The sequence below is a fragment of the Oryzias melastigma genome, linkage group LG6 (genome assembly GCF_002922805.2).
Source record: "Oryzias melastigma strain HK-1 linkage group LG6, ASM292280v2, whole genome shotgun sequence".
NCBI classification, from domain to species: Eukaryota; Metazoa; Chordata; class Actinopteri; order Beloniformes; family Adrianichthyidae; genus Oryzias; species Oryzias melastigma.
This window is the reverse complement of record NC_050517.1, coordinates 16,595,639-16,607,876: the sequence shown is the minus strand read 5'-3', so window position 1 is coordinate 16,607,876 and position 12,238 is coordinate 16,595,639. Positions and strand designations below refer to the sequence as shown.

General features: G+C 36.2%; 1 protein-coding gene across 3 annotated transcripts in view; it reads left to right on the top strand.

Moving 5' to 3' along the window:
• ano3 (anoctamin 3) overlaps positions 1-12,238 on the top strand; it is a 45,183-nt gene that overhangs the window by 20,563 nt on the left and 12,382 nt on the right. For 2 of the 3 annotated variants that reach the window (XM_036212327.1, XM_036212328.1), the window contains 8 exons: positions 33-77; positions 4,379-4,513; positions 5,206-5,312; positions 7,068-7,123; positions 7,290-7,411; positions 10,224-10,358; positions 10,445-10,541; positions 11,932-11,992. In XM_036212327.1, the coding sequence (XP_036068220.1) occupies positions 33-77; positions 4,379-4,513; positions 5,206-5,312; positions 7,068-7,123; positions 7,290-7,411; positions 10,224-10,358; positions 10,445-10,541; positions 11,932-11,992 (758 nt within the window). The remainder of the gene's footprint in view (positions 1-32; positions 78-4,378; positions 4,514-5,205; positions 5,313-7,067; positions 7,124-7,289; positions 7,412-10,223; positions 10,359-10,444; positions 10,542-11,931; positions 11,993-12,238) is intronic. The other variant, XM_024281750.2, reaches the window with a different exon arrangement.

Here is a 12,238-nt window from a genome sequence, read left to right as displayed (position 1 = left end):
TATGCTTTTTTTGTTGTTGTTTTGTTTTCAAGAAAAAAATGCCACTTTTCAGAGATGAGGAGCAAAGGCCTTGGCAGGTAAGACGATTAGACACAAGAGTGTAACTATTTTATTATGGAATTAGCCAACCCCTTTAATGCCAAAGGCTTTAGCTCCAACATTGAGGTTCTTTGAACCACTGTAACTCTTCAACTGTTTATACAATTAACATAATTCCAGCGGATTCTGAAGTAGAGAAAAGCACCTTTGCTCTATGGGTGTGTTTTGTCAAGAATATGGCAATAGGATACATATCACGATATATGTGTCACGATCCGTATTCCAATATGTGTGTCACAATACGATAAGTGTCCCGATATATGTGTCACAATACGATAAGTATCCCAATATGTGTGTCATGATACGATACGTATCCCAATATATGTGTCACAATACGATACGTATCCCAATATGTGTGTCACAATACGATACGTATCCCAATATGTGTGTCACGATATCCCAATATGTGTGTCACGATACGATATGTATCCCTGTATGTGTGTCACGATACGTATCCCAATATCTGTGCCACATTAAGTATCCCAATAAGAGTGTCATGATACGTATCCCAATATGTGTGTCACAATACGATAAGTGTCCCGATATATGTGTCACAATACGATAAGTATCCCGATATGTGTGTCATGATACGATACATATCGTGATATATGTGTCACGATACGATACGTATCCCGATTTGTGTGTGTCACAATACGATAAGTATCCCGAAATGTGTGTCATGATACGATACATATCCTGATATATGTGTCACGATACGATACGTATCCCAATATGTGTGTCACGATACGATATGTATCCCGGTATGTGTGTCACGATACGATATGTATCCCGGTATGTGTGTCACGATATGTATCCCAGTATCTGTGCCACGATAAGTATCCCAATAAGTGTGTCACGATACGATACGTATCCCAATATGTGAGTCACAATACGATAAGTGTCCCGATATATGTGTCACAATATGATAAGTATTCCGAAATGTGTGTCATGATACGATACATATCCTGAAATATGTGTCACGATACGATACGTATCCCGATATGTGTGTCATGATACGATACATATCCTGATATATTTCTCACGGTACGATAAGTATCCCGATGCATGTGTCATGCTACGATACATATCGCGATATGTGTGTCATGATACAATACGTATCGCGATATGTGTGTCATGATACGATAAGTATCCTGATATATGCGTCATGATACGATACGTATCGCGATATATGTGTCACAATACAATACGTATCCCGATATGTGTGTGTCACGATACGATACGTATCCCGATATGTGTGTCACGATATGATACGTATCCCGATATGTGTGTCATGATACGATTCATATCACAGGTTTGCGTCTACCTCAAGATGGTTCTCGCTAGATCTTGTTTGAGTCCGATGTAGAGCTGCTCAAAGAGGCTCAGTGTGCTGTCAACTAGTCTTCGGGGGTTTAAGTGAAAAACAAAAGATGCTGAACTACATTTTTAAATATCATTTTCTATCAATGCAAGTATCACCAAACAATGTGTTTATTGAATCGATATTTTCTTACACCTCTACTTAACATGAAACTAGGGGTGTAAGAAAATAAATAACAGTAGTAACGTGCTTACGAAATAAGCAAAACCAACTGGTTTTGACATGGAGAAAAGCAGCTTTGCATCAGTGTGCTGCTTATCAGCGCAAAGCTGCGGTTCCACACTTCACAATGTGTTGGAATTGCAGAATGTTGTGCAAACAGTCAAAGAACTCCAGTGTTCATAAAGGGTATCTTCTATTTTGTCGCTGCCGACATTTACAGTTTTAAAGGGATAAACAAACTATGCTGCTCACTGAGATTGAGAGGTATTTGTAAAATAAAAAATACTTCTGTTTAGGGTTAAAGTTTGAGTCTGTAATTGTTCTATTAATTACTCTAGTGCGGTTAAAACCTCCTTTTACATTTACAACTATACAGCAAAGTCCTAATCTTTGTGACTTTGTTTAATACAATAAAACTTAAAGTGATTCATTGAACCTTCAGACATTTTAAGAAGACCATCAAATCAGCTTCTCTCTGCAAAGCGCACTGTTTTTTTCTGCTCTGACTGCGGCTGCCAGTTGCAAGTTTTTCAGTGCAGATAGATGAAACTGCATGATCTTATTTGCATACTATTTTTAGAGATGAACTTGCGCTTTGATGTGGTGTTTCGACTCTCTGCTAAACTTCAAATGTCCGTCATGTTTTTTCTCTCTGGATCGTAGATAAAAATAGCTCAACAACAACAGAAATGTTCAGTTTCTTTGGATGAATTAATGAACCGTTTTTTTCACAGCAAAGATTTTGGGAAAACGCAGCATCTTACAGTAAACCAGATATATGTGTATGTGTCATATAGGCTATTCAGAAATAGTTTTTAGTTTCATTCTAGTGTTCTATATGTTAAATTAATGTTTTATTAATCTAAACATCTGGTTTAGATTAATAAATCAGTATTGCTCATACCTAAAATATACAACAAAAATGTGTTTAAATCTTCTACATAGAAAAAGCCGTTAAGAAATCTTTTAATCTATTTAACTTCCAACAGGATGGGTGTAGAGAACAGAACAGATGAGGAGGCAGCCAGATGAAGCACGACCAATCATTTATTAATCCAACAAGGCAAATAAATGATGCTGGAAAGTCAGGATTTCCATTATATATTACTGGCTTCATACTGAGCAAGTATGTGACTGATGGAAAGCAGCTGTGGTACTCAACCAAAAGCTGTTGTGACACATGACAGGAGGAGATGGCGCACAGCCGAATATGATATTAATTTCTGTTTATGGTCAAACAAACACTCTCCAGATCACTCACTTTATCTCCTGATCTGATACAAGCAGCACAAGAGGCAGAACATTCATCCTGAAGATATTACACAGAATTTGATTGATCACATTTTTTTAGGAATATAGAGTTATGTCAGGGGAACTGTACATTTTCATCAATGCCCTTATGATTGCTTATACTCCCCAAGTTAACCCTTAACAAGTTTGTATCCAGCAGAATTGACTGTATTTTAACAGAAAAAAAATATCAGATTTAAGATTTGACAGGAAAAAACAGATAATTTCTCAAAAAAGCAGTATTAGCAGCTTAGCTGCTTTACTAAACAATTTTACTATCTTTATCTACTGTAGAGTCAACAAAGTTCATAATTTCCCTTAAAACGGTAGATGGATTTCTAACTTGATTTTCATTGGGGGAGCATTGAGGCAACATAAATATCTACCAGCATACTGTTAAAGAATTAAAACAAAATAATAAAACAACTGAAAATTCTTTAAAAGGGTAAAACTTGGTATTTGATTAAAAGTTACTTTATATATTTGCAGGAGAATCATGATAGCAAAGACAAATTTAACAAATGTGCTCAAATCTACACTGCAATACAGAGGTAGGCTAAACATAGGAAAAGAACACTAATTTTAGGAAGAAAATAACTAGAAAATATTAAAATTATCTGTCCATTTCACAATTCATTTTTACTTCAGAAATTGTATAATCAAATATAAAAATCTAAAAACGAGGACTTCCACACAAGCATTTGTTGGCACATTTTAAATCTTCATAAAATCTAAAACTAGCACTTAATATTAGAATATTAATCTACATTTTTGTTTCCGAAATAATGACAATGAATGCCAGTCTAACTTGACAACATTTATTTAACTTCAAAACAGCATTGAACCAAAAATTAAAGTGAAATCTAAGTTGAGTTTTTCTTTTTATTTTGTTTAAAAATCAAGTTTTTTCTATTTTAAAAAAGCATATGGATCAAATGCATTTAGACTGATTTTAATGATAATATTTTAATGGGACAAAAAAAATTCTCGACTACTGATTTTGAGAAAAGCTTGGAAAAGTGTATAGCAAAGATAAACTAATTTAGTTCAATAAATCTCGCCAATGTCGTGACATAACACAGATCCAACTATCTTTAGTATTCTGCATAATGCATATAGATTTATGACCCACGTGTACTTAAAAAGTTACATTTTGATTGAAAACTGCTAACAAAAGGATAAAAAGATTATTTTTGTAGCAGGAGATCTATTCATAGTTGTTGTACTCGTTTAATGAAACAAACCAGAGCTCAAAACTATGCATCTGAAAACTAATCAGAAGAGTGATGTCAGAACTGCATGCATATTTACAATTTTTCAGAGGGGGAGTTGGGCTTTTAGGGTTATGCTGGGGCAAAAGCTTTGGCTCCACATGAAAGGAAACAATCTTCATATCAATCCGCAGTGATAATCCTGTTGTGTGTGTGTGTGTGTGTGTGCTTGCAGCAGGTTTCATCTGAGATGTCGACAGATAAAGAACTGGTTTCCCAGAAATCCCATGAAGCTGGACAAAGAGGCTCTGCCCGACCTGGAGGAAAGTGACTGCTACACCGCTCCTTTCAGCAGAGCGCGCATGCATCAGTAAGAGTAATGTTCACACACTCGTGGATGCTGCAGTGATAATTTACAAATATGATCACAGTGCCACAGAATGGCGGTCTGGCAGAATCGTGATAAATCACCAGCGCTGTGTTGTTTTCCTCCCAGGCTACATTTGAGCTTGTGACTCGAGATCTTCCTGCTAAATGTAGAAGACAGGGAGCAGAAAACTTCACTGTATTTATTTATACATTATAATTCAATGTGAGGCCAAAGCGAGAAGATAGGATCATAAATTAAACATCAAAATCCAAGATGGTTTTTGAATATTTGGTTTAAGGTTTTTAAGCTTTCTTTAAATTGGCATCATGCTGTGATATTTTATGTCCTTTTCTTTCAATAAAAAAATGACATAAAAAAATGTGGCTTTAAAAAATTATGTTTTTAATGTGTTCTTGAAGTATTTTTCTGATGACGGAGGAAGAAATTAAAAAAAAATTAAAATAAAACTGATTTTTGGAGTATTTCTTTATTCAAATCGTGATGAAATCGGAGTAGAAGAAAAATCTGTCAGTTGTGAAGCAGAAACTGAAACGATCAGGTCAAAGTCTCCCTGTTCTATTCCAATTCTCATGCATCTACTACATGAAGTGGGACGTAAGATAAACATGATCTTTGCATCCTTGACTGTTGCATGATGGTTAACTGTAGAATTTTGATTTTTTTCCTTTCAGTTTCAAAATCAGCAATAGAGAGACTTTCTTCTCAAACTCGACCAGAAGCAGAATTGTTCATCATGTCCTTCAGCGCACCAAGTATGAAGATGGGAAATCCAAGATGGGTATGTTCCTCTGGCTGCTTCTTCCTCACCTCACTCCTGATGGTTGAGGATCAACCATGAACAACAGAACTAGCTCTGTTTTAGCAGCACTTTTTTAACATAGGCCAATATGTTAGTTTATACCATTTTACCTTTGGTTGCTGTAAAGATTTGTTTTTTGTTTTCCACTTTTCACTGTTTTAATTTTTGACTTATTTGTGCTTTTTACTTTATAGTTTTTCTGATAATCATTTTGATAGTCTTTTCACATTGTTATGTCTAAAGGCTGTAAATCTCTTCTGCTGTTAAAAATATGATTTTCCTTGGCTAAAAGGTTTTTTTATGGAGCCCCTAAAGGGACATTAGAGTAAAAAGGACAAAAAAAAAAACTAGTTTCGCGTACAAACCAACTAGTAACTTGTGCGCACAAGATAGTAAATGGTGAACACCAGATAGTAACAGGTGAGTACAAGATAGTCATTAATGCACATCAGATAGTAATTTATGCATACCAGATATTACCTGATGTAGTAACAGGTGAGTACAGGACATTAACTGGCGCACACCAGATAGTAACAGGTGAGTATGAGATAGTAAATGGTGAACACCAGATAGTAATTATTGAGCACCAGATAGTAACAGGTGAGTACAAGATAGTCATTAATGCACACCAGATAGTAATTTATGCGTACCAGATATTACCTGATGTAGTAACAGGTGAGTACAGGACATTAACTGGTGCACACCAGATAGTAACAGGTAAGTATGAGATAGTAAATGGTGAACACCAGATAGTAATTATTGAGCACCAGATAGTAACAGGTGAGTACAAGATAGTAATTTATGCATACCAGATATTACCTGATGTAGTAACAGGTGAGTACAGGACATTAACTGGTGCACACCAGATAGCAACAGGTGAGTATGAGATAGTAACTGGTGCACATCAGATAGTAACAGGTTAATATATATTATAATTGATGCACACCAGATAGTAATTTGTGCATGCTAGATATTAACTGGTGCACACCAGAAAGTAACAGGTGCTCACCAGGTAGTAACTGGTGCAGTAACAGGTGAGTAAAAGACAGTAGCTGGTGCACACCAGAAAGTAACAGATGAGCACTAGATAATAACTGGTGCACACCAGATAGCTATCTGATGCACACCAGATAGTAATTTGCACATGCCAGATATTAACTGCTGCATACCAGATATTAACAGGTGCAAACCAGGTAGTAACTGCTGAGCATGAGAAAATAACTAGTGCGCACCAGATAGTGTTGCCCACCAGTTACTATATATATACATATATATATATATACAGTATGTATATATATATATATGTATATTGTAACGAGTTTGAAATATTTGTGTTTTTGTCCTGTATTTTTGACAATTATCAAAATGTGCATGCTATTTTCATGTCCTTTTAGGGGCTCCATAGATTTTGATATCAATGTCTTCTATATTTTCATATCCATTTTTAAGACAAGAAAAAACAAACAAAAAAACGACTCCATTCTGCACTTGTTCTGCTTTTACTGCCTGCAGTTTCTGAGAGAATTCGGCTTGAAGAAGTTATTTGCAGCTTTAGAAATGTTTACCCTGAAGTAATGCAGTCAGTGTTTGAAACTCCAACAAGGTTTTGCCATTTCAACTCAAAAATATTATGGATTATGGACAGTCTTGTGGAAAGTAAAGGTTTCCATAAAGTGCATGTAAATGCTTGCTTCAGCGGTTCTAATGACGTGATTGGTTTGACTTTTTCCGCAGGTATAAACCGTTTACTGGGTAACAACACATACGAGGCTGCATTTCCTCCACATGAGGTCAGAGTTAAATTTGTACTAAAACACTTCAATGTTTTAAAGGGTCAAGAATAAAACATTTTGGTTAAATGTCAAATGCATCACTTGAAAAAAGTTGGAGCAGCTGAACCGCTAAATGTTACCCGTTTATGTTGGCACTAATTTGCTGTGCTCTTTGTCCTCTCAGGGCGGCTACAAGAGTCGGCATCCCATTAAAACTCACGGTCCTCAGAACAACAGGCACCTTTTGTACGAGCGCTGGGCCCGCTGGGGGATCTGGTATAAATATCAGCCTCTGGACCTCATCAGGTTAACTCTTTTATTACGTTTTTTTTTTAATAGTCTTGACTTTTTCTCAGTCATACCTCTCACTGGAATCTGAGGTGTGCTGGTTTAGATGTGCACACACCAACCTTTCATTTTGGGCTATTTTAGAGCTTTTTGTGCTGATATTTTTGACTGCCGTTGAACTCACTTCAGTTTTCTTCTGCCTCAGCATCACAGAGTTTTGCTCCTACATTTGTCTACCCACAATTCAAGTGTCACAATTTGAAATTGAAGAAAATTTACTTTTTTTTTACCAAAACAGAAATAAAAAAAAAAAACTCTAACATTAACTTTTATTTTGGGCCTTGAGGGAAATTATGTTAAATCTGAAATTTAAGATAAATGTAAGCTCATTCACATTGTCATTATAATTTTAGCATCAGCTATTTTAAGTCTTCCTCAAGAACCAGTGTCAACAAATAAGCTTATTATCACACATAACTAAAACAGTTTCTGAATAGATTTTTGTGAAACAAGTGTTATCTAAAGGGCTTCTTTCTTAGTTTGTAAGAGCTAACTGTGAAACATTAAAAAAAAATGTGATGACCATCCCTTTCTGTTCTCCAGTCAATGAATTATAGCAAGTAGGTCCATTTCCTCAGAGTAATGCTGAATTAAGAAAAAAATAAACTCCATAATTCAAAATGTGTCTGAACTGATCATAAAACAGTTTTATTATGGTGTTTTTTACAGTAAAAGTCTTTGGTTTTTGCTGGAAAGCTTTCCATCTTAATAAAGGTCTATTTCTGTCTATTTGTCTTTGTTAAAGACTGATACTATTCTCAGCGTACCTTTTTTAAAGTAGTCTGTTGGGAATTCAGTTAGTTTTTTTTGGTCAATCTTTTGTTTTCCTCTTAAATTTGTTTTCCACGATTAAATCTAGTCCTTCCTCTTCCAATGAAAAGTTTTTGTTAGGACATGACCTGCAGTCATAAGTGATGGAAGTCCATCTATTTTTAATGAACTGTTGGACCCTCTTCTCTCTTATCGCAGCTTTTTTCATTGAAAGTAAAAGACATTTTAAATTTATGAACCCATAAAGCTAGTACTTCAAATTCATCAGTTTTGATGTTATGCTTGTTTTGCAATCTTTCTTGTTGATTATGCAGTAGCATTTTTAGCAAACGTCATCAGAAGTAATGTTTAAAATCATCTTTTTTATTCATGTTTTCTGATAATCCTGTGAGCTGCACCCCTGAAAACAAAACTTTTTTACGGCCCGGGGGTCATATGTGACCTGTTACAACATTTAATCTGGCCCGCCACGCTGGAATAAATTATATTGATAATTCATTTTAGTGTTTTATATTTCCCTGTAGTGTTGGTGACCCCGCTTAGATGGTGCACAACAAATAAACTGCCTTGTGCAGAAAGTTATTTTTAATTCGTGTTGTGTTGGAAGATTTGTTGTTTTTCTTTTGTGTTATTTCGAGTCAATCAGTCATTTTTCTGATCATTTCGACACAACAAACGCAACGTTTTTCTAAATGTGTGTTTTTCCATGACAAACATCAACCAATTTGGGGCAATTGGTACTAAAACAGGAACAAAAACCAGTTTTTAAATTTAAAAAAGCAAGTTTTTGTCCAGATTCCATGTTGTTTCTTTCTCATATGATATCATCTTACCAAAAAACTTAAAGCATCTGATCCATCTGTCTTAGGTCTCGGGCCGAACAGAGTAAACATTTATTGAACACTCTAAAACTACATTTTGAAAACTTTAAAACTGTAACTTTTTAACATAATTATGAACTATCTGCTATTACCTGCTATAATGCTAGTGTGGATGCTGTAAGCTGGATTTGGCTGCTGAAGATGATAGTACTGAGAGCTGAAGATGCTGAAATTGATAGCTAGAAACACTGAAGGTGATAGATAAAAACATTGATGTTAGTAGCTGAAGCTAAAAGGCAGTTAAAATATTAGCTAAATGCCAAATTAGACTTAAAAAACTAACAAAAAAAATTAGGCTACCCGAAACAGTTAGCATGTTCCTGAAACCTTAGCTAAACTCCAAAACAGCCTAAACAAACTTAAAAAGAAAAGCCTAAATTACCCAAAACAGCTGACATATAGCTAAAATATTAGCTAGACTCCAAAATAGCCAAAAAAGTGATTAAAAAGAAAAGTCTAAATTAGCCAAAACAGCTAGCATGTAGCTAAAATAGTAGCTAGACTCCAAAAAAGCCAAAAAAGTGATTAAAAAGAAAAGTCTAAATTGGCCAAAACAGCTAGCATGTAGCTTAAATATTAGCTAAACTTAGTTAAAACCTAAAAAATTATAGTAACTCCCAAGAATGCCAATTTTTAAAACTTTAAAACTGCAACTTTTTAGCTTAATTATTAATAATAAAAAGACAGGAATTTTATTCCAGAATAAATCAACTTAAACCTTAAATAGTTTTCAATATTCTATTCTCTGTAAAAAAATATATATTTTGTCAAAATTCTAAATTAGTACAAGATAAAATCGGGCCATTAATAACAATAAAGTAAAATGATCTGGAGGGACGGATATAATTACCTGAAGGGCTTGATCTGGGTCTTGACTTGACACATGTGCTCTAGAGGCTTTAAATTTGTACAAAATAACTTTAAAGTTAAGAGGAAGTAAATGATCAACACTGCTCGTTTTTAGACAAACCATTTTAGGATCAAATGGCAGTTATGTTTTTGTCATGTTTACTCTGGCAGCTCTTTTGTCAATGAAGGAACGCAGCCTGGTTTAATCAACTGTTTACATGGATTACTGGTGTTTTTTAAATCCCTCTCTTTGTTTGTGTTTCTTCCAGGCGCTACTTTGGAGAGAAAATTGGTCTTTATTTTGCATGGTTGGGCTGGTACACCGGCATGTTAATCCCTGCAGCCCTCGTCGGTGTCTTTGTCTTCCTTTATGGACTTTTCACTATGGACTCAAGCCAAGTCAGGTCAGTGTACTCAGTCATGTTGTCTTCAACCATGCACAAACACTCTTGAGTGTGGAGGATCTGTGATCTCTTATTCACTGTTTCAGTAAGGAAATTTGTGAGGCAAACACCACCACCATGTGCCCTATGTGTGAGAAAACCTGTGACCCGTGGACGCTGAGCGATAGTTGTGTCTACGCGAAGGTAAGAGCAGATTTTTACAATTTCTGTCTGCCTTGACAGATAACACTGGCCACTTTATTAGGAACACCGGTCCAACTGCTCGGTAATGCAGCGGTTCAAGATGGTGGTGGTGAGCTTATGGTATGGGGGATAGTTTCTTGGCACACTTTGGGGCCTTTAATTGAGCATTGTTGCATAACCTGAACCTAACTGAGTCTTGCACCTCAGTGTGTCCATCTTCTGATGCTACATCCAGCAGGATAAGATACCATGTCATATACCTGGAATCATCTCAGACTGGAACATGATAATGAGTTCACTGGACTCTAATGACTTCCACAGTCACCAAATCTCAACAGATCACCTTTGGGATGTGGTGGAATGGGAGATCGGCATCATGGATGTGCAGCCGATGAATCTGCAGGAACTGTGTGATGCTATCATGTCAATATGGACCAAACTCTCTGAGGAATGTTTCTTGTTAAATCTATGCCACCGAGGATTAAAACAGTTATGAAGACAAAAAGGGAGTCCAACCCGGTACTGACAAGGTGTACCTAATGAAGTGGCCAGTGACGTACTATTTAGATTTCAGAAATTTTAGGACCCAGATTGATCTGAAACTATTAGTCAGACTTGTCTGTGTTTGTCAGAAGAATGCAGAGTCTGATCCAACCGAGCCTGAGGACACTAATGACGTCAAAAGTTACATTTCTTCTCCCCTGATTGTTAAGCACTCTGCCTCCATTTTTTTGTGTCTTCCTCACTTTTTGTTTTTACGTCTTTGGACTTTATTTTCATTTACTAAACTAACTAAACCCAGCAGTCTTAGACTCCTGGGTTTTGTTATTTTAGTTTGGGGTTGGACCTTGGTAGTCTTACACTGCTGGGTCTTGTTATTTTAGTTTAGGGTTCGACCTTGGTAGTCTTACACTGCTGGGTCTTGTTATTTTAGTTTGGGGTTCGACCTCGGTAGTCTTACACTGCTGGGTTTTGTTATTTTAGTTTGGGGTTCGACCTCGGTAGTCTTACACTGCTGGGTTTTGTTATTTTAGTTTGGGGTTGGACCCTGGTAGTCTTGCTTTGCGAGCTTTGTTTGTTTCTTTTGAATAGTCAGATTTTGGTTTGGCAGTCCTTAGCAAGGAGCTGCTGACTCAGACGGTCGCTGACTTATCCTATATTTGGCCAAGGTTCCAGTCCCTTTGGTTTGTCTTTTTTTTGTTTGAACCAGTACACAAATTATTTCATGTTTTTCTTTCTTTGCAAGCAGGTTTTTGTTCTTTTAATGAGCTGTGTTCTTTTTATCCTTACTGGTGTCCAGTTTTATGTTATGGTCCCCATTTTCATGACCCCCTAGATCTGAGGAGGGTGTATCTGTTGGTGACATAACATTATGTTTTTGCATCTTTAGGTGACTCATCTATTTGACAATGGTGGAACTGTGTTCTTTGCTATCTTCATGGCTATCTGGGGTAGGTTTGCCTGTTTTTATTTGTCTGCTGCCTTGGCCTCACGCTGTTTGATGCAAACACTTTTGCAACTCAGATCTATTTATTCAAGAGAGAGCCGGCGCTCATGCCTTCGCTTCCCACTCAACTTCTGTAAACGCATTAAGTTTTTCAGGTGGGAATTTTCAGCACAGTAAACAGGCTGTGGTGCAAAAACAAAAAGGACTGCAGTCTGTAACGGTCTTGGCAGAGAATAAATAACGGTCATCT